Here is a 23,023-nt window from a genome sequence, read left to right as displayed (position 1 = left end):
TGGGTGCGTAGTGTATATTTAACATATCTTCTGACATAACCCTCCAAAGTTAGCATCCAATGAGCTTTCTTAAGCCTGGGGATACCTGAGCAAGCAAATCATTGATGAGCACAATCAATGTGCTGTGTAATTGAAACTGCATTTAGTCTTCCAAAATAGGTCCTGTCAGATATATTTTTGGCATCAGGATGTCTGTTATTTCCACTGATGATTCTCTGACACGGCAGCATCTGACCAGCCTTAGAAATATGAACCCAATCAATCTACTATCTGTAGGACGAAACACCGTTGTCTTTGTGCTTGAGCACACTGCCCGGTTGTCTTTCTATTGACCATTTAGGTAACACTTTACATTAAGTCGCTTGTATACTTGTGTGGTAACGCTGTAATTGATATAGTAACAACGTTGCTGTTACATAGTACTTTGGTAATTGCTTTGAGATTGAATAGTAATGGAGTTTAGCGGTTTAGTTTTTAAGACTTTTTTCCTTCACTGCACATTGGACTGATGTCTTCATTTTTGTTTGTTTGTACACTGTCTTATCTCTTATTTGTGTAACCCTTACAGTGAGTACTACTACACTGACTACATTTGTACGTTTTTCTTCGGATTTAATTCTCAAATGGCATCCGCAAAGTGGAAAAGGGTCCTAAATCAAGTTTTGTAATATGTCAGGCCTTGAAGACTGTTATAGGCAATAATAGGCACTAACTTTCTCTTCCTCATCAGTTGACATGTCACAGTTACCATGGCTACAAACAACACAACCCAACACAAGCCCGTCGTGTATCTCCCCCACTTGCCTTTGAACGAGTGATCAATCGCTGTCACCCGCCAGAAAATAAAGGATGCCGTCCCAAAATATCTCACGCCTGCCTCCCCAAATACTTGGGAGCACTGCATCGACGCTTCCTAAAATACACATGTTTTACTGTATGTGTTGGTATCTATATTTAGCAGTGTGTAGGCGTCGATGTGCGGTTCTCAGTGTAGGGTTCCTATAGACGTGCAGCTTCACTGACTACATGGCAGACCAGGGTCTCTCATCCCATAACCAGCTCAAGGAACATCCTAATGGATGTTCCTTTAGTGTGATCACCTGACTGCAGTGTTCCTATCACAATACCCTTTACACATAAAGCAGTGTAAAGCACATGGTGGGTACCCTCTTCACACAACCTACACTGAGGGTCATGGACTGTAATACCGGCCCTGGCAGCAGACATAAATCACTCCCATGATGATTTATGGAATATTGTTCTAAAAAAAAAACATCTTAATTGATAAATGGTCTAATACACAACAAGTATTTGTATCTGTGTGTCCCTGACATATCATAGATAGATTGGCAAAATGGAGTACATGCACTTTACCTTGGTCTTTATGGTTCATTCACCTACACATCATGTGACACCACTGGTGTGAGGTCACATGGTTTATGCAGGCTGGCAGAACCTACACAGACAACCTTAAGGGAACCACCGGAAACAGGGAGACGGAGTGACCCCAAATGCACACTGATTCAGTGCATGGCGATCTGATTTGCTTCCATAGTGTTGCTACAACAGTACTGGTGACAGAACATGAGTAGCCTACTCCGCACTGTCCACGTCTGCTCTTGGCTATGCTGAGCTAGTCCTGACTGGGAGCACTGACATGTGAAATAGTGCCAATGGGAGTGAGATGTCTAGCCAGATGCCTTCCACATGATTAGTTTGAGAGAGATGACATGCTCACAGGGCTGATGCTGGTAATGGGCTTTCCCCTCTCCTTCCCAGAGAGAATAACTAAGAGCTCTGAGAGATCACCGGAATATACAGTAACTGCCTTTCAACTTACTGCCTTTTTCCAATGTCCCCAGCCCCACCATGAATACCATCCAGAGAAATGTCAAACTGACGTGGGATATTGGACAGAACGGCTTTTTTTTTTACTTTTATTGTCATGAGTCTTGTTTTGGAGGCAGAACTGTGCGATTTGGCTAGATTGTAAAAATTCATGTTTTTTTCCCCCACAGTTTTTTGGTCATATACTGTACTAAAATATAAATGCAACATGCAACCATTTAAAAGATTTTTGTGAATTACAGTTCATTTAAGGAAATAAGTCGATTGAAATAAATTCATTAGGCCCTAATCTATGGATTTCACATGACTGGCAATGCAGATATGCATCTGTTGGTCACAGTCAGTATCTGGTGTGACCACCATTTGCGTCATGCAGTGAGACACATCTCCTTTGCATCGAATTGATCAGGCTGTTGAATGTTGTCCCACTCCTCTTCAATGGTTGTGTGAATTTGCTGGATATTGGCGCGAACTGGAACATGCTGTCGTACATGTTGATCCAGAGCATCCCAAACATGCTTGATGGTTGACATGTCTGGTGAGTATGCAGGCCATGAAACAACTGGGACATTTTCAGCTTCTGGGAATTGTGTACAGATCTTCCGACATGGGGCCATGCATTATCATGCTGAAACATGAGGGGAAGGCGGAGGATGAAAGGCACAACACAGTGACGCTGCGTGTTGAGGACATTGCAGATAATATGGAACAACAGTTGAAAGACAAGGTAAAGGAGTTCACCTATTTCTCCTTGGCCCTAGATGAGAGCACTGATGCACGTGACACGGCGCAGTTGTTGATATTCTTACGAGGCATAACCCCAGACTTTGAAATTATAGAGGGGCTTGCTTCAGTGTAGTCAATAAAGAGCACAACCACAGGGAAAGATTTATTGGAGGAGGTTAATAAGTGTGTGGCAAAGCTGGGACTGAGTTTTGAAAAGTTATCCAGTGTGACCACTGATGGATGCCCAAACTTGACAGGAAAAAATGTTGGCCTTTTGAAAAGGATACAAGATCAAGTAGCTGAGCTGAACCCAGATCAGAAAATTATTTTCCTGCATTGCATTATTCATCAGGAGGTGCTCTGTAAATGTGTTCTGACAATGAGCCATGTTATGGAGACCATCACAAAAGTGGTAAACTTCATAAGGGCAAATTCTTTAAGCCACAGGCAGTTTGTCTGACTGTTGGAAGAGACAGTCAGGTCATGCAGATCTCCCCTACCACACATGTGAGATGGCTGAGTTTGGGGAAGGTGTTAAAGGGTGTGGGATCTGAAGTTGGAGATTGTAGAGTTTTTGCAAATGAAAGGAATATATGTGGATTTCCCTCAACTGAAAGATAAAGAATGGTTGGCTGATTTTTGCCTTCACCGTGGACATCATGGCCCTCATGAATGAACTGAATTCCAAACTACAAGGGAAGGGCCTTTTTGCACATCAGATGTACAGCCTTGTCAAAGACTTCAAGGGAAAATTACTCCTCCTAACCCGCCAAGTAGAAGCCAACAATCTCACCCACCTTCCAACACTACTAGTCTGTTCCCTATCAGATGACCAGCGGGAGAAGTATACATCGCCGCTGCGTGCTTTGAACAGTTAGTTTTCTCGTCGTTTTGAGGATTTCAAAGTGTTGGAAAATGACATGCTGTTGGTTTCCTCTCCTTTCACCTTCAATGTGGATAACGCTCCCACTGACCTGCAACTTGAGCTTATCGATCTTTCAGACTGATGCAGTGATTAGAGAAATATTCAAAACAATGTCACTGACGAGGTTCTATGCATCTCTCGATGAACACAAGTTTCCAAAAATTAGGAGTCATGCTCAGAAGATGTTTGTACTGTTTGGGTCAACCTATGTATGTGAACCGATATTTTCAGTGATGGAAATATAACAAGTCAAGGCACAGATCAACAAGAGTTAACAAGAGTTCTGTCCGTGGTGCTGAATGCAGTGTACTTTTCCCTCCATGTAGTTCATTGCATGTTTAATAATGCAAATACCTACCAAAAGGAGAACATGGATGTGGTTTATTTCTGTGCATGTTAAAAAAGTAAAATAAGTAGCATATCTGGACGTGATTTACAGTAGATACATCTGTCAACATAGTCATACACATGATGTATTATCCTGTAATATGATTCTGGCCCGCGATGGCAAAAATATATTCTAATGTGGCCCTCTACGGAAAATAATTGCCCAGGCCTGAGTTAAGGTTAGGGTCAGGTTTAAAATCAGATTGGCTTTGTGGCTGTGCTAGCTAGTGATCACTGCAGAGCTGCCTCTTATTTTTAGGAACAGAATTCCAAACTACTTCCGTATTTTTATAGGAGCAGAAGCAAGAGACAGATTAGAGGACATAGAAAACCTAGGGCTCATGCAGGGATCGAACAGGGATCCCCGCTGCAGGGGGGTTCCGGAGGCGGGAGTGTTACCCACTCGACCAGACTCCAGTCCGGACAGACCTCCTTGTCCTTGGTCTGTGTTCGACAGCGGATTCCTCTTGGAACATGCCAACATGTTGACCCCTGACCCTAGCAATGACACCAGCCAACAGGATTGACAGGGTTGCATAACTCAGCAGTTAACCTGAAATATTATCGCGCTATTTGAGAGTGAAGTAGTAAACCCTCACTCCTTCTCTCCACATGACCCTAGTCACCTCCTCTCTAGTATGTGATCATCAGACAGGGTGGCCTGCCTCTGGGTTCAAGGAAAGTCATCAAATGGATGACCAACAATATCTCCTACTGCATGGACTTCAACCAACATGGTTAAGGTTGGCTCGTCACTCGCCACATCTGCAATCTCCTGAACCCACCACGCTTAGGTCTAGGGGGGTCAATCACACACCCAGAGATCATTAGACATTATCCAAGACCCAAGGTCAAAAATAGTCCCCATTGCCTTTTATAAATCAAAGTGTATCTATAAAAAGCAGTGGGCTGACCAGCAGCCTCAGCCACATTGCCCTATCTTTAGCTTTATTTATGTCCTGCTGTTGACAGCACCACTTGCAAGCTTTCCAGTCACCGTTCAATAGGTCACATGTCGGTAAGCCCTCGTTGCTGGGAAGCACCGTCTATTGAAAACAGGCCAGCCAGGCTGCCTTACAGCAATACCGCCTGCAGCTATAGCTCTCATCATTATATTAACAATATTCTTGTCCTCAAATTCTTTCCTCTTACTTACCTTTTTTGGGTTACTTTATTGATATGAGAGAAGCACCTCTGTCGTAAAAACATGATTGACGGTGTTATGGTCATCATTTATACTATACTGAACAAAAATATAAACGCAACATGTACGTAAAGTGTTGGTCCCATGTTTCATGACCTGAAATAAAATAAGATTTTTTTTTTTCCATAAGCACAAAACGTTTTTTTCTCTCAAATGTTGTGCACATATTTGTTTACATCCCTGTTAGTGAGCATTTCTCCTTTGCCAATATAATCCATCCACCTGACAGGTGTGGCATATCAAAAAGCTTATTAAACAACATGATCATTACACAGGTGCACCTTGTGCTGGGGACAATACACGCCCACTCTAAAATGTGTAGTTTTGTTACACAACACAATGCCACAGATGTCTCAAGATTTGAGGGAGTGTGCAATTGGCACGCTGACTGCAGGAATGGGCATCAGAGCTGTTGCCAGAGAATTTAATGTTCATTTCTCTACCATAAGCCGTTTTAGAGAATTTGTCAGTAAATCCAACCGGCCTCACAACCGCAGACCACGTGTAGCCACGCCAGCCCAGGACCTCCACATCCGGCTTCTTCACCTGCGGGATCGTCTGAAATCAGCCACCCGGACACCTAATGAAACTGAGGGGTATTTCTGTCTATAATAAAAACCCTTTTGTAGGAAAAAATACTTCATTCTGATTGGCTAGGCCTGGTTCCCCAGTGGGTGGGCTTGGCTCCCAAGTGGGTGGGTGGGCCTATGCCCTCCCAGGCATACCCATGGCTGTGCCCATGCCCTGTCATGTGAAATCCGTAGATAAGGTCCTAATTTATTTATTTCAATTGACTGATTTCCTTATATGAACTGTAACTCAGTAAAATCTTTGAAATTGTTGCATTTATATTTTTGTTCAGTATATTTTATGTAAAGGCTATAAAATTCCTCCATAGGGGATTTGCCATGACTATACAAGTTTGTATATATTTTGTCTGGTATCTATTACTCTAAATATGCTAAATTAATGTCAAAGGCCAATACAGCTGTTTGTATCTCAATATCAAATCATTTCTGGGTAACAATTTAGGACCTTACTGTGATTGTTTTCAATCAAAATGGTCAAAAAGAAACAAAAATAGCTTCTTAGCAAGAGCAATTTCTCAAGCAAGAGTTTTGTTAGGACTGTCTGAGTGGTCTGAGAGGTGAGGGGGAAAACAAACTAGCTGTTATTGGCAGAGAGGTTTGGAACTCTCCTTATTAGTCTACTAATGAATTTATTGCCTGGTAGGTCAAAACTTCAGCCAACCAAAACAAATTGACATTTAACCTATCAAGGTATAGGGGGCAGTATTTTCGATTTCGGATGAAAAGCATGCCCAGAGTAAACGGCCTAATACTCGGGCCCAGAGTCAAATATTTGCATATTATTAGTAGATTTGGATAGAAAACACTGAAGTTTCTAAAACTGTTTGAATGATGTCTGTGAGTATAACAGAACTCATATGGCAGGCAAAAACCTGAGAAAAATTCAACCAGGAAGTGTGGAAATCTGAGAATTGTAGTTCTTCTTTTGAATCCCTATCGAAACTACAGTGTCTGTGAGGTCACGTTGCACTTCCTAAGGCTTCCATTGGCTGTCAACAGCCTTCAGAAAGTTTTTCCATCATTCTCCTGTAACCGGGCAGAGAATAGGAGCTCAGTCAATGAGTGGACTGCCTATGGACAAAGGACTTGGTGATGGGCGAGCCCGAAAGCGCGCCCCTCCTTCTTTTTCTTCTTGAATGAACACGCTATTGTCCGGTTGGAATGTTATCGACGTTTTATGTTAAAAATACCCTAAGGATTGGTTGTAAACAACGTTTGATATGTTTCTACGAACGGTAATGGAACTATTTGACTTTTCGTCTCTGGTACTGGGCTCGCGCTTTATGCCTTTGGATAGTGATCTGAACGCACGAACAAAACGGAGGTATTTGGACATAAATATGGATTATTTCGAACAAAAATAAAATTTCTTGTGGAAGTAGGAGTCCTCGGAGTGCATTCTTATGAAGATCAGCAAAGGTAAGAGAATATTTATAATACTAATTCAGAGTTTTGTTGATGCCAGAACTTCCCTCTCCAAGTTTCCAGGAAACATGCTTGATAACGTAGCAGCAGCGGGCTTATTTTCGAGTAGCCATTCAGTGTTACTTAACACCATAGAGTCGATTTGATATGTTGCATTGGTGCTTCGTATCGATGGAATATAGGGAGAGTTCAGCTGACCTGGGAGTGTAGGGGCTAAGCCCAACTGCAGCCAGGATGACAGGAGGCCAGGTGTTTGAATTCCTGAGAGGAACTCAATACGGGTGTGGATGATTGGTAAATCCTGAGAGATCCACAGGGCCCAGCCGACACACTGAAGCTGCTTGATGTAGTTAGTGTAGTAGTGTTTAAACTTGATGATCAGACACCAGCAGCACCCTGGGTAATGTGTTATGTCACGTCCACATTATGGGTTATATAGCATTGCAGATCAGTTAACAAGAAATGGAATAGGGTTATATGCTAGGTTGGATCCCGAGTGGCGCAGCGGTCTAAGGCACTGCATCTCAGTGCTAGAGGAGTCACTATAGACCCTGGTTCGATCCCGGGCTGTATCACAACCGGCCGTGATCGGGAATCCCATAGGGCGGTGCACAATTGGCCCAGCATCGTCCGGGTTAGGGGAGGGTTTGGCCGGGGTAGGCAGTCATTGTAAAATAAGGATTTGTTCTTAACTGACTTGCCTAGTTAAATAAAGGTAAAGAAATATAAATACTGTTGAAGTTGGAAGTTTACATACACTTAGGTTATTAGAACTCATTTTTCAACCACTCCACAAATGTCTTGTTAACAAACTATAGTTTTGGCAAGTCGGTTAGGACATCTACTTTGTGCATGACACAAGTTATTTTTCCAACAATTGTTTACAGACAGATTATTTCACTTATAATTCACTGTATAACAATTCCAGTGGGTCAGAAGTTTACATACACTAAGTTAACTGCGCCTTTTAAACAGCGTTAAAAATTACAAAAAATTATGATAGGCTAATTTACATAATTTTAGTAAATTGGAGGTGTACCTGTGGATGTATTTTAAGGCCTACCTTCAAACTCAGTGCCTCTGCTTGACATCATGAGAAAATCAAAAGAAATCAGCCAAGACCTCAGAAAAACAATTGTAGACCTCCACAAGTCTGGTTCATCCTTGGGAGCAATTTCCAAATGCCTGAAGGTACCACGTTCATCTGTACAAACAATAGTACGCAAGTATAAACACCATGGGACCACGCAGCCGTCATAACACTCAGGAAGGAGACGCATTCTGTCTCCTAGAGATGAACGTACTTTGGTGCGAAAAGTGCAAATCAATCCCAGAACAACAGCAAAGGACCTTGTGAAGATGCTGGAGGAAACAGGTACAAAAGTATCTATATCCACAGTAAAACGAGCCCTATATCGACATAACCTGAAAGGCCGCTCAACAAGGAAGAAGCCACTGCTCCAAAACCGCCATAAAAAAGCCAGACTACAGTTGGCAACTGCACATGGGGACAAAGCTCGTACTTTTTGGAGAAATGTCCTCTGGTCTGATGAAACAAAAATAGAACTGTTTGGCCATAATGACCATCGTTATGTTTGGAGGAAAAAGGGGGAGGCTTGCAAGCCGAACAACTCCATCCCAACCGTGAAGCAAGGGGGTGGCAGCATAGTGTTGTGGGGGTGCTTTGCTGCAGGATGGACTTGTGCACTTCACAAAATAAATGGCATCATGAGGAGGGAAAATTCTGCGGATATATTGAAGCAACATCTCAAGACATCAGTCAGGAAGTTAAAGCTTGGTCGCAAATGGGTCTTCCAAATGGACATTGACCCCAAGCATACTTCCAAAGTTGTGGCAAAATGGCTTAAGGACAACAAATTCAAGGTATTGGAGTGGCCATCACAAAGCCCTGACCTCAAGCCTATAGAACATTTGTGGGCAGAACTGAAAAAAGTGTGTGTGAGCAAGGAGGCCTACAAACCTGACTCAGTTACACCAACTCTGTCAGGAGGAATGGGCCAAAATTCACCCAACTTATTGTGGGAAGCTTGTGGAAGGCTGCCCGAAACATTTGACCCAAGTTAAATAATTTAAAGGCAATGCTATCAAATAACTAATTGAGTGTATGTCAACTTCTGACCCACTGGGATTGTGATGAAATAAATAAAAGCTGAAATAAATCATTCTCTCTACTATTATTCTGACATTTCATATTCTTAAAATGAAGTGGTGATCCTAACTGACCCAAGAAAGGGAATTGTCACTTGGATTAAATGTCAGGAATTGTGAAAAACTGAGTTTAAATGGATTTGGCTAAGGTGTATGTAAACTTCCAACTTCAACTGTATGCATGTTACAACAATGTTTGTCTATAAGTCCATCTTAGTGCAGCTGCCAATATATTTAAGCACTTTACCCTACAGAGTCATGGACAGTACTGTCTGAGATCACAGAACTGTAAAGGCGCCCATATTCTAGGTTCGGTTTGCTCCTAGCAGAACTTGGCTAGGCGAAGCGAATGTCTGTGCCTCGCATACTCCCTTAAAAAAACATTTAAAAAATCGGCAATATTACTGTTTGTGCCTCCTGAGACACTGTAGCAACAACATACCCAGTAAAACATCCTCAAAATAGACAGAATGGATCTAAGATCAATCTAGAAATCTGTAATTCATTTGGACATTTTAGCAAAGGAGGTCCTAGTCACGTAATTTTACATCTAACTAAAATGTTTGGTGCAGTATTAGTTGTCTCCCGGTGAATGACCACAAACACTTAATTGAAGAATCCCATTCATTGTTCCCACTCCTACTAAGAGTAGTACTGTTGGCCAATCACCGACGATGGGGTAGACTTCGGCTACTGAACTTCAACGCATCAATAAAATGTTTTGTGTGGGGGGGAACAGTCGTAAAAAAAACCTGCCGAATACCAAAACGAACAAAAACGTCACAAAATGTAATCATAATATATGCGCGAAATGTTTAGACTGGGAACCATATGACAGGCTTTAAGAGGGCTTTGAGCTTTGCTGCCCCATCATCTTGGAACACTTTGCAGAAGGATTTCAAATTGGATCATTTTATTCTGATTGATGATTTTAAATCCTGGATTGGAGGACTACTGACTGCACGTGTTTTAAAACCTGCTCTTTTAAGCTCTCTTATGCAATTGGCACTGTTTTAACTTCCATTAGTTGTTAAGTTGTATGTGTTGTTGTATCTATTTTGTCAATACATGTATGCTGCTCTCTTGGCCGGGGCTCACTTGAAAAAGAGATGGAAATCTCAATGTGACTAACATTCAAAACAAAGCAGCTTTGTGGACATGTGACACGACATTGGATACTCTAGGTGACGTCTCGCTCTTTGTAATAGTTTTAGTTTGTGTAACCTTCAGCGTTGTTTTGTCTGTTTTAATTTTGTTATTGTCATTATTGGTCCATCTGCTCTTCAATTGTTTTAAAAGCCTTTATTATTGTAATGTATAGTACATCCAGCTCTGTCAACATCTGTCTGTGCATGTGCTCATCCCTGTGTGCATCTTTGCATTTGGGCATAATGTTTTTGGATGTGCACAGACTGTGGCCCACAGGGCTCTGTGAAGGGAGAGCTTCTGTCAGGACCGGCGTAGCTCCATGATGTCAGCAGAGGAAAGGGAGAAAGATTTGAAGGAGATCTGAGCAGCGGCAGCCTTCACAACTGCCAGGCTCAACTTTTAATGGAGCTATCTGTGCTTCTGTTGTTACTGGGACAGAGCCGTCAGATTAGAACCACCGATAGTCCCCTCACTGTGAGAGGTACTGTGAAGCTTGGTCTTTCAAATTAAAGAGCCGTTGGAAAGGGGGTCAGAGGGTGAGGGAGCGAGGAGCGAGGAGTTTAAAGAGGGAGCTTGTGTAAATGGAAAAAGTGAGTTCAAGATCTGCATTTGTCATTTCAAATGACGCTACTAGGTTCTCTCTCTCGCTCATATCCCAAAACAAACAGATGAGTAAGGAAGAGTCTTCGCTGTCTGCTTTGCCTCTAATCTTCTTTAGTCAGTCAAATAGACCGACCTACTATAGCTCCCATTATGATGATATCAAGCAATATCATATTCATGTAGCCAGGTGTACTGTAGTTTGAAGTGTATGCATTGATTGCATGCATAGTAAGGTGCTGATCAGTATGAACCTTGAAGCCTTATGCCTGGCCTGTCTTGAATTTCCCTTGTTGTAGGAGTTGAAATATCATACAGACTGCCTGTGCCTTGTTCTGAGTGGAATTGCCCACACAGAGACAAAGCATCACATCCCACACAGCTCAAGGCTGCTTCTCCTTGTGATCTTACATGTTGGCACTCCACTGGTGGGCACTACACACTCCACAGACTCAGACAGTGGGCGAATAGTGTGGGATACTACTGTATGTCAGTGTGACTGTGGAGCAGCTTAGCTCAGGTGTTACTCTTCTACTATCACATACTGAACGAGTGAGCTGGAGGTGCAGGGGAGAGTGGGCGGCCATGTTGGATAAAATGAGCAACTCTTGCTCTTTTGTAGTGTGGCTGAGCTGAGTTGAGCCATCAGTAAGCCTTGAGAGGAGATGTGAGTGACTGCGGAGGCTGACTCTGTGGGTGACAGTGCACTACAAAGGAGTACGTGTGGGAGTAGGAAAGAGGGGTTTGTGTAGGCAGGTTGTGTAGGCAGCAAGTGACTGTTCAGGGAGTTTGTAGCGCTTGAAATCAATTTATGTGCTGTGTTTTGTTCTAGGCAATTATCGATGACGGTGATGGGAATGGGCATAATATGGGAATAATATGGGGGAAAAAAAGAAAGAAAGATTGTAATTAACATGGTTATTCATAATTGGAGACAAAAAGCATTATGAGTGTTGTGGGACAATTCTAGGTTTTGTTCAGTGTTTTAAAAGAACAGCGGCAGGCCATGCGGAGTGCAGCATTTAATGAGTGATAGTGCACAGTCACATGTGTTGTGTTCCCACAGCATGCTCTCATTATGATGAATTGCACTGACTGCTTTCCTTTCTAGTGAAGTCCAAACCTCTGTCTGTTACTATAGGAGCAGATGGGAGGAATCTAAAATTGATTTTCTGTTTTACTGGGGGTTGTCTCACTAAATTACGATTCTTTCTTGACAGACGCAACATTGAGTAGATGGCCAGACCAGCGCACATGGAATACGGGTCTGGGTGCAAAGATCGCTAAATTACAGACATACATATACTGCATGTTGTACTGTATGTGGTATGTGTTGGACATGCCGGCAAAAGCCAGCCATGCTGAGGTCCCTTCTCATGCTCATGATTCTTTTCATAACACCCATTCAGAGCATTGTTCTGGCTTCCCAAAGAAAGCTGCTTAGCTCACAATGTCCCCATCCTAATGTGAGCCATGTGATTTAATGAAACCATTGTCCCTGAACAACCTTCCCTCTCTCCACAGCCCTCCACTCCTCTCCTCTTCTCTCTCCACCTAGCTGTGAATCACACGGGTAGGCCTACTTTCTTCCCTCCCTGCCATGTAATCACGCCGCTCTTTTGTGAAGTGAAAATATCACAAAAGAGCGGCGTGATTTTTAAGAAAAAATATGAATGATACTCTTCTTGGCATTATGTACAGTCATGGCCAAAAGTTTTGAGAATGACACAAATATTAATTTTCACAAAGTTTGCTGCTTCAGTGTCTTTAGATATTTTTGTCAGATGTTACTATGGAATATTGAAGTATAATTACAAACGATTTCATAAGTGTCAAAGGCTTTTATTGACAATTAAATGAAGTTGATGCAAAGAGTCAATATTTGCAGTGTTGACCCTTCTTTTTCAAGACCTCTGCAATCCGCCCTGGCATGCTGTCAATTAACTTCTGGGCCACATCCTGACTGATGGCAGCTCATTCTTGCATAATCAGTGCTTGGAATTTGTCAGATTTTGTGGGTTTTTGTTTGTCCACCCACCTCTTGAGGATTGACCGCAAGTTCTCAATGGGATTAAGGTCTGAGGAGTTTCCTAGCCATGGACCCAAAATATCGATGTTTTGTACCCCGAGCCACTTAGTTATCACTTTTGCCTTATGCCAAGGTGCTCCATCATGCTGGAAAAGGCATTGTTCGTCACCAAACTGTTCCTGGATGGTTGGGAGAAGTTGCTCTCGGAGGATGTGTTGGTACCATTCTTTATTCATGGCTGTGTTCTTAGGCAAAATTTTGACTGAGCCCACTCCCTTGGCTGAGAAGCAACCCCACACATGAATGGTCTCAGGATGCTTTACTGTTGGCATGACACAGGACTGATGGTAGCGCTCACCTTGTCTTCTCCGGACAAGCTTTTTTCCGGATGCCCCAAACAATCGGAAAGGGGATTCATCAGAGAAAATGACTTTACCCCAGTCCTCAGCAGTCCAATCCCTGTACCTTTTGCAGAATATCAGTCTGTCCCTGATGTTTTTCCTGTAGAGAAGTGGCTTCTTTGCTGCCCTTCTTGACACCAGCCATCCTCCAAAAGTCTTCACCTCACTGTGCGTGCAGATGCACTCACACCTGCCTGCTACCATTCCTGAGCAAGCTCTGTACTGGTGGTGCCCCAATCCCACAGCTGAATCAACTTTAGGAGACGGTCCTGGCGCTTGCTGGACTTTCTTGGGCCCCCTGAAGCCTTCTTCACAACAATTAAACCGCTCTCCTTGAAGTTCTTGATGATCCGATATATGGTTGATTTACGTGCAATCTTACTGGCAGCAATATCCTTGCCTGTGAAGCCCTTTTTGTGCAAAAAAATTATGACGGCACGTGTTTCCTTGCAGGTAACCATGGTTGACAGAGGAAGAACAATGATTCCATGCACCACCCTCCTTTTGAAGCCTCCAGTCTGTTATTCAAACTCAATCAGCATGACAGAGTGATCTCCAGCCTTGTCCTCGTCAACACTCACACCTGTGTTAACGAGAGAATCAGCTGGTCCTTTTTTGGCATGGCTGAAATGCAGTGGAAATGTTTTTGGGGGATTCAGTTCATTTGCATGGCAAAGAGGGACTTTGCAATTAATATCAATTCATCTGATCACTCTTCATAACATTCTGGAGTATATGCAAATTGCCATCATACAAACTGAGGCAGCAGACTTTGTGAAAATTAATATTTGTGTCATTCTCAAAACATTTGGCCACGACTGTAGTAGTTGACTGAGGAGAAAAAGGCTTGTCATGGCATACAACTAAGGCATTATGTGATCTACAGGAGGGTTACAATAATCAAACAACAAACCAAAACGCTCTCCATGTATTCATCCCACTTATTTCACTGGAAATAATTATGGATCACGATTATCTGTAACCTTTTACCTATCACGACATTATATTGTATGTTGTGAGATGTTGTTGTAGCTCATCACAGTGGCTTTTGCCATGTTCTACTATTCGTCTGACTGAGTACAATAAGAAGTGCTAGACCAAAAGCTAAGCTAATTGTATTAGCAAAGCCAAGCAGTATCATTCTCACAGGGTGGCCAATACTGACTGCCTTAATGCAATTACACAAAGGTCTATTCCATAGCCCACGCCTGGAACACTACTTTGATAGGGAAGATGCAGAGGCCATTATCTGCTATATGAATTTAAACGTCTGTGCCTCTCTGTGAATTATCCTGTACTACGTCACAAGTCACAAGGCTTCAAGATCCAAATGAATTAAGAGCACCATCCACATCTCGTCCACCACATCGCCATCCCGCAGATAGCATGAGTGACGCACAGACCTTGTCTAACCTGTCGCTTACATCCAGAAACAAACCTCCAAATTGGTTATTTTTCATACACAAAGAGTGAAAAGAAATCAGACGGACTCAGACATAAAGTTCGTACAAGCTGTTCCTAAGTGTTCTTCAGCGGTCTAACAGGCAGTAATGTACTTCTCTCTTTTCAAAATACTTTCTGCTCCTTCTCTGTTGCTTGGCAAATAATGCCTAAAGTGGGTCTGGAGACTGGAGAGTGCCTTTTCTTTAGCTGCCTACTTACACACCTCTGTGCTTTGATGAAGTGATGACCTTGCTCTACTGTAGCACAATGCAAACGTCACATGCAATGTTACGTAAACGGGCGCCGTGGAAATGACTGTAAAATCATTACGGAATACAAATTCATCATTTGGAGTGTACATATTCTTGTAGTATACATTCTTTTGCCTGTCGTTTTCTTCAGAAGTGGTGATAGCAATGGTTTTAGGCTACTATTTGATATTGTTGTATGAGGGCAGGACAGCGACCTGGTTTCTGGAATAAACCCCTCCTGTGCCAGTGCCATCCCCTTAGGCAGAATCCGTTTCTGTCGCTAAATTGGACCTTATTGGAGCCAAACCATGCCTTTCTGTTTCTGGGAAGGCTATGACGTCGTGAGGAGCAGCTGGGGACAGCGGGATATGTTGGATATAGTTCAATGCAGCACAACAACAGTTAGTCTACCAGAGAGCAGAGGCAGCCAGCTGGAGCATGAGGTTCACTATCATGCAATCCAATACCTCAGTAACTTTTTCAATGTTTCCTGTCACTGAGTGTTTACAAGTTAATCTGGAAAGACCTTGAATAGCCAGGGCTTCTCATAGGTAGGACACTAATAGGAATAAGAAGAGGATCAATTATAACTAGGTGTTTTGTCAGCGAATCCAATCATGTTGTAATCAAAATGCTAAATTCAGACACCCTGTTTCTTGATTTCATGTTTCTTGTTTTGAATTTTATTCAAATGAGACTAATAAAAAGCAGACACATTTGAAGGAGAGTAGTTATTTTCTGCAGACATATTCTGTGTGTTGCAGAGCAGACCCAAATCACAACCCCAAAATTGTCCCTTTCACAAACCCACAGGAGATGATTAAATATCCATCAGATCAGGGAAATTACAGGTTTCCTGGTAGAGAGAGAAAGGCTTTTCATATTCTGTCTTCTAACCTTCAGTCGACTTCTGTAATCTTGCCCGTTGTAAACAGGCCGGTGCAGTGGAGGTAGGTGGAGAGGGGCTAAGTGGCCAAAGCCCTATTAAAATAATCAAGGCAGCGGCCCTCTCTTTCTGAGAGATTAAGTGGGTTTATAAATAGGCGGTGATGGTAAATTCCTTCCAAGTGTGTAACTTTCTATCTGTCCAGAGTTTTGTCAGAATTGGCAGCGGTGAGAGCAGCTAATTTTCACGCTGCTGCCAAGGCTGGCATGGCATCACTTTAAGGTCATTCACTTCCTGCTCTTACCAACTGAACAGGGCAGCAGATAGACAGTAGAAGTGGGTCCCCCACTCATGGCAGAGGTAAAGCCCAGCAGAGGTACCCCAGGGATTCCCTAACGGAACATTCAGTATGGCAGCTTTTAAACTGTCTCAGGAACACTTGTTGGGTTCTATAATGGTACTGTGATGTCAAACTTTCCCAGTGCTTGACTTGGACTGAAATAGGTTCCGGGACTCATTTTGGTTTACGGTACTGTTTATATTTAGGTGCAGGAGCTCCACAATACTTTTGAGATAATATTTTATAAGAGGAACAGGAGTTCAAGCAGTAGAACATTTGAGGTGCCGGTACTCACCTCTGGTGAGCTCCTGCCCAAGTTGAGCACTGAACTTTCCTACATGCTGCTGAAATACAAATAACCCCCATTACAGGTGAGCACATTATCATGTTTGACCAAAGTCAAATTGCTCACTGAGAGAATTCAAAATATACTTTTTAAAATAGGTGTTAAGTGACCCAGCAATGGAAACAGTACAGAATGCAAGCAAAGTCACAAAGCATCCATATGTGGTGCATTACCTCTCATTTTCCTTGAGCCAATTGGCGGGAACAGGTCAAAAAATGTCTCCTTCATACATGTCCCTGCCCCATAGCCAGCTGAACCACTCTGGTCCACAGAGACGCAGAATCTGGGCACAGAGAGGCTAATAATAGAGCAACAGTCCCTCACAGCCATACTAATGCTTGACCCTATGTCAAAAGCAGGCTCGTTGGGCCTTTTCTACGGGGCTTTTGTGGTTATTCTGATTCCGAAGTACGTAAGCATATGCTGTTTTTAGCTGGGTCACGTGTATTAGTTCCAGTGTAATTCCCTTGTGTATGATTCCATGCACATGTACTGTTGGCTACTATTAGAAGACAACATGGAGGAGCATCTTGCCTACCTGTTGTATATATGGTACACTGGATTGAAATGTTATTTTTAAACGTCTTTTTTTTAAACGGCTTTCCTGTTGTTGTTGTTGTTGTTATTGCGTTTTTCCTAGTACAGCCTAGTACGCCTGTGGAGCATTGTGGAACACGGCTGAGCAGAGTGCCTGTGAACTCCTTCCTGCTTTGATACACCACAGCCCATTAACCCTGCTTGGGAGATTATATCGCTAACCCATCTGCTGACCTGCACACAGATGTATACATGAATAGCTATTGTCTCAGTGTCCACATAAACCAGATGCATGACAGGGAATAATGTGGCTGCTGGTCTTTGTTTTAAGGGCCGCCAACGGAGCTTGGGCCAATTGCCCCAAGGGAAAATGCACCATTAGAAAACCATAATGCATCGACTTGGCTAGACATCTTTCCTTTTTAGTATAAAATTATGTTGGTTGCCGCTGGGCGTCATTCAGTGGACCTTGAGCATTGGGCTATTTATGGCATCCCCCGGGTCTATTTATAGCCCAGCACGCTTGTCAGGTCATCAAGTTCACGTATGCTATTGTCATCATCCTGTAAATTGGAGGCACCTTGCTAAATGGGATTAAGACTGCTCTCTGGATAATCCTGGCTGTCCTCTTACATGTATAACCATTTTGAGGTGGTTATTATAGATCCACAGGGGATGGAATGATTAAAGGCCCAGTGCATTCAAAAACGTGATTTCCTGTGTTTTATATACATTTCCACACTATAGGGTTGGAATAATACTGTGAAATTGTGAACATTATGATAATGCCATTTTAGAGGTTTCTAGAGCTGTTTAAAAAGACCCCTGAAATTTCAGCCTGTTTCGGTGGGTTAATTAGTTAATAGACCAATAAGAAAGAGAATTCCAAACCTCTCTGCCAATAATAACTACTTTTCAGTTATCCCCTCCCCACTCAGACCACTCTGACAGTCCTAGCAAAATTCTTGCTTGAAAAATTGCTCTTTACTAAGAAGCTATTTTTGTTATTTTATGCCATTTTATTAGAAAACCATAAAAGTAAGGTACGTACAGGGTATTAAACCTGGGATTGCTTTAACAATACATCAACCTCGATGTGGTTAAGCCTTCTAAAAAGCATTGTGAATGAACAGTAGGCTAATCAGTAATCCGTGGAATGATATGCTGCGAAGAATAGATACAATTTGGTATCGTGCATTTTAATTACAAGGTTTAAAATCAACATTAAACAGGAAAAACCTACTGATTCTTACAAATCATTACATGTCAATATTTGAAATAGATAAAATAGCTACATGCTAAAATAACTAAATGTAACATCCCTATAATGCATAGCAGTATGACGCAATTTTAATTAATGATAATATTGTAATTGCGAGAAAAACTAAATATTGAGTGTGTTACAAAATATGACAGATATTATAACTAAAACGCAACAAATGTCTCATAAATGCTGTAGATAAGCAATGCCAAAAGTCTACAACTTGGGTGGTTCTTGAATTGCGGTGGCATTTAAAACCATCAAAAACACTTTAAAATGACGAATAGTTACATTTCAAACATGTTTTTGTCAATGATAAAATATAATACAAGCCATTTATACTGCCTTTATGTTTATGCATTGTTTAAAGTATTTAGGTCTAGCAAATTGCCTTGTCCCAGTTGTGACCCAGTAGAGTTGCAGTCAGAGTTATATATTAAGAGAGTTCAGACAGGTTTTTAGAACGGACGCCATGTTGGTTTCAAGTTTCCAGTTTTCTTAGTCGTATGTACGGGATACGCATGTTATACATAATATACATTGTCCAACAACATACTCGTTAGCGCCTTTATTCACAATATTTTGGTGATGTAACTATACGAGAGCATCTCCGACAATTCCCTATGAAATGACCCACCCCTCATGACAAAGTACTACTGAATTACTACACAAAACCTATTTGTGCAGTAGTGACTATGTAGAGTCTTGTAGGGAGTGTGTAGTGAATGTGTAGATTATGCACTACTCAAGATACACAAGTAGAGTTTTGTAGTATTCAGTAGGAAAACAGTAGTGTTTCCAGTAGTAATCAGGTATACATTTTTACTACTTGATGTTGATAAATAAGTAGTCAAAACATTACAGCTTTACTACACAGGCTTGTCTATAGCAGTCAAGTAGAGTTTTTACTACTTGATGTTGGTAATGAATAAGTATCACAACACTACAGCCAGACTACCCCGGTTTTTCGCGACCGCAAAAGACAAAACAGGAAGTCGTAGCTACTGTTTTTGAGAATCCCGAATGTAATCATCTTCCATCCTTCGTAATCCAGTCTTTCATAGCGATTATGCTGGCACCATCTTTTATATTTTATGAAAACGTTCATGTCGTTGTTTAGCCATTTATATAACTTTTTACTACATCAAAAAGATTGCTAGCCAAAACGGTATTAGCCGTTAGCCATTGTCATAGAGATGTATTGAGTTAGCCTAGCGGTTTACTAGCCACATTGAAATGTAGATATGTAGCCTCTGTTTTTGTCATGCTAGTTAATTAGTATGTGTGTTTGTATGCAAATGTTGGGTATGTTCATATTGGTATACTTACCCATTCTACTTAACTATTTTGACATAAGAAGACTGGAGACCATTGTTGGTAAAATTTACATCGTTTATCAAATGTTTTTCTGTGTTGTCTTATGTGACCCCTGTTAGCTGATGATTGATAATGGCTTATAATTGGTTGTCTCTTCTGCTTGTCTGTATTTTCTAAAAGGTTACGGGGTGGAGAAATGTTGCTGCAACAAAAAAAGAGGATCTGAAGATAGTTAAGTCAACGCTGAATGAAGACAAGGCCTCAAACATTTACAAAAAAGTGTAAATGTGTAATTTAATATGTAATTAATGTAATACAAATACAAAATGTATATATAATTGTTTGATGATATAACTACATTTAGAAACTGTTGTGTAGTAGATACCCAAAAGCTCAGTAGTTACACAATAGTCATTAAGAGAGAATTATGTAGTGATTTGAGTAGGAAATATGTTGTGTTCACCAGTCATGTAACGTCCCAATTTATCACTCATTACTACTTAAATTACTACATAAATCACTACTGGTTTACTACACATCTCAATAGCAATCAAGTAGTAAAATCAGTAGGTTTTGTGTAGTAATTCAGTAGTACTTTTTCACGAGGGGTCTGTAAACAAGCAAAACAGAGCAGCAATTTTCACAGACGTTTTTAATTATTAGCATTCTGAATAATGTGTATCCAAGTCTTTACTGTGTTGTGGTGTCAACAGATTGCATATCCGCTTTCGCTGGACATCTTCATAGGTTTTTAAAAACGATCAGAAATCAACATTACAACGTGGAAGCGTTGATTATCACTTAGCAATGGCTATGGAGCAAAAAGTGTCTCTCTCAGAGCGTTCCGACAGAAATTACATTGGCCAAACTCTCGCTATATACAGTATACTGTATATCTATCTATTATTTTGAATGCTAGAAAGTAAACAAAAGTATTAAACATACTGTAAAGATCTATAAAAACAGTAGGCTATTAAAAAAAAACTTTTTTTACTAACATAATGTGACCCTCAGTTTTATGTCATTGGTGTTACCGCCTCGAAAATCATTCATTACGTAAGGGATAATCAACGAGTGGCATGCGTTCTACGCAAAATAATGAACAACTTGGAAGGTGTGTTCCACGACATGCAAGCATATTCCCTCTAGTGAGCATTCCCTCCAGTGGCAAACTGTTAACGGGGGAGTGGTCTATTAAATAACATTACAATCATACCCTTTTAGTATATCATACATTTAAGGATTCCATTGATCATTTGATGTGTCTAAATCCAAAGTCTTGCTTGGTGTTACTCGATTTAAATGAAGGAAAATTACATTGTGAGCAGAATTATGACTCATTTCACTTTAGTAAGTGATTTTTAAAGGGTTAATGCCTTAGATTTTAGTATACATGGCCTCCATTTCAGAAAATCCTCATTTACCTCAAATCTATCATTGGTGTTATCGTGATTGGTGTTACTACTCCTACTGATGGTACAATGTTATCATAATGGTGAAAATTATTTAATGTCATTAAGCTGCCATTAGTTGATTTATACTGGGAAGATGTACCCAAATACATTTAATATAAATAAAAAAAATCTTGAAAAATTAAATACCACCGCAACATAAGAACTACCCACTAGGTAAATACTATGCACAGTACTGAATAAACATTCTCACTATATCATTGCTCTACTATTATGGCCCTGTCCATATGGGCAAAGTCGGAGACATATGCAGGCAGTACCCTCACAGTGAGATCCTCAGGGGTTCTCTCTCCTGATTGGTTTTGCTCGGCGGTTTAGGGTTCTGGTAGGACAGCCTCACAAACACAACGATTAGAATGATTCCTGGGACAAATAAGAAAGATAAAATTAGGCCCAGCATACTAAAATATCCCATGACTAACTCAAATGTAAGATCCTAAGTGAACTTAGATCATCTTGACACAAAATTACACAAAGGACCATTTTGCTTATACTTCAGGCTCGGTTTCTGTACAAGCACTTTGTGACAACTGCTGATGTAAAACACGCTTTAGAAATACATTTGATTGATTGACTTGGCCATTTTAACTTGGTAGCTTAATTAAAGGTGTTCAGTCTACAATCCAACAGCAGCTACTCTTACCTATGACCCCCAGGGTTCCCAGTAGGATGCCGACGGTGGACTGGACGGTTGGCATGCCTTGCAGCTGCTTAGCGGCGGTCCTGCAGTTTCCTCTCACATTGCATGGACACACCGTCACTGTGATTTAAGACAGAGTCAACACAACTCACAAAGTACAGGGACATATTCAGCACTCGTAAGCACATTACAGATACCCTGAGCAGACCACGATGACAGGGAGAGAACATCTCCATGCCCCCTGAGGCCTCAGGGTTTTACTAAATCAGTTCGGTGTGCTGTAGAGGGGGATCACTAGGCAGAGACATGGGGAGAGGATGGACCTGTCATGAGACTGAGTCAGTCTGAACACAATGTCTCAGGATGACCAGTACTCTCTTCCAACATGCTGCCATTCATCAGGCATATAGGGAAACACATCTACAGGGATCTACATGAGATGTCCTTTTCTATTTTAATTTACTAGGCAAGTCAGTTAAGAACAAATTCTTATTTTCAATGATGGCCTAGGAACAGTGGGTTTAACTGCCTTGTTCAGGGGCAGAACGACATATTTTTACCTTGTCAGCTCGGGGATTTGATATTGCAACCTTTCGGTTACTAGTCCAACGCTCTAACCACTAGGCTACCCTGCCACCCCAGAACAGATGCTGTCAACCAGATTGAGTTGTGGAGATATTCTGAGGGGTGGTAGGGCCAGGAGTAAACATATGAACACAGACCCAACATACTGTATGCCCAACCCACTCCTAGTTGTTTTCAGAGAAAGGACAGACATTAATTACAGAGTAATTACAGCTGCAACATCCCAGTGTGAAAGGAATGCCCAGAAGTGACATTGATTGTAAACACTGCATGTTTCTTTTGATTGTTCAATTGTCCATCGACATGACTGTAATAACAGCACAGCTACCAGAGCAAACAATGGTGGTCCTGACAGAAATGTATATTCTACGGAAAGGAAAAGACAACAAATAATGGCCATCTATTATTGTGACAAAATCAAAGTTACAGTTGTAATACATGAGAAATTATACATGTCACATTTTGTAAACATGTCTGCGTAGAGCAATATAT

At 41.4% G+C, this 23,023-nt stretch overlaps 2 protein-coding genes across 2 annotated transcripts in view; one reads left to right on the top strand and one right to left on the bottom strand.

The window, feature by feature from the left end:
* ca7 (carbonic anhydrase VII) overlaps window positions 1–20,095 on the top strand; it is a 38,440-nt gene extending 18,345 nt beyond the window's left edge. The window contains exons 8-9 of the mRNA XM_029721790.1: window positions 12,548–12,596; window positions 20,015–20,095. Of these exons, the coding sequence (XP_029577650.1) occupies window positions 12,548–12,596; window positions 20,015–20,070 (105 nt within the window). The 3' untranslated portion in view covers window positions 20,071–20,095. The remainder of the gene's footprint in view (window positions 1–12,547; window positions 12,597–20,014) is intronic.
* The window catches only part of cdh16 (cadherin 16, KSP-cadherin), a 32,835-nt gene continuing 28,246 nt past the window's right edge, over window positions 18,435–23,023 (bottom strand). The window contains exons 17-18 of the mRNA XM_029721787.1: window positions 21,950–22,066; window positions 18,435–21,669 (exon numbers count right to left, since the gene is read on the bottom strand). Coding sequence (XP_029577647.1) covers window positions 21,569–21,669; window positions 21,950–22,066 — 218 coding nt within the window. The 3' untranslated portion in view covers window positions 18,435–21,568. The remainder of the gene's footprint in view (window positions 21,670–21,949; window positions 22,067–23,023) is intronic.

This window comes from Salmo trutta, chromosome 29, assembly GCF_901001165.1.
Source record: "Salmo trutta chromosome 29, fSalTru1.1, whole genome shotgun sequence".
Taxonomy (NCBI): domain Eukaryota; kingdom Metazoa; phylum Chordata; class Actinopteri; order Salmoniformes; family Salmonidae; genus Salmo; species Salmo trutta.
The sequence above is the reverse complement of the archived record's forward strand: the minus strand, read 5'-3'. Positions and strand labels throughout refer to the sequence as shown.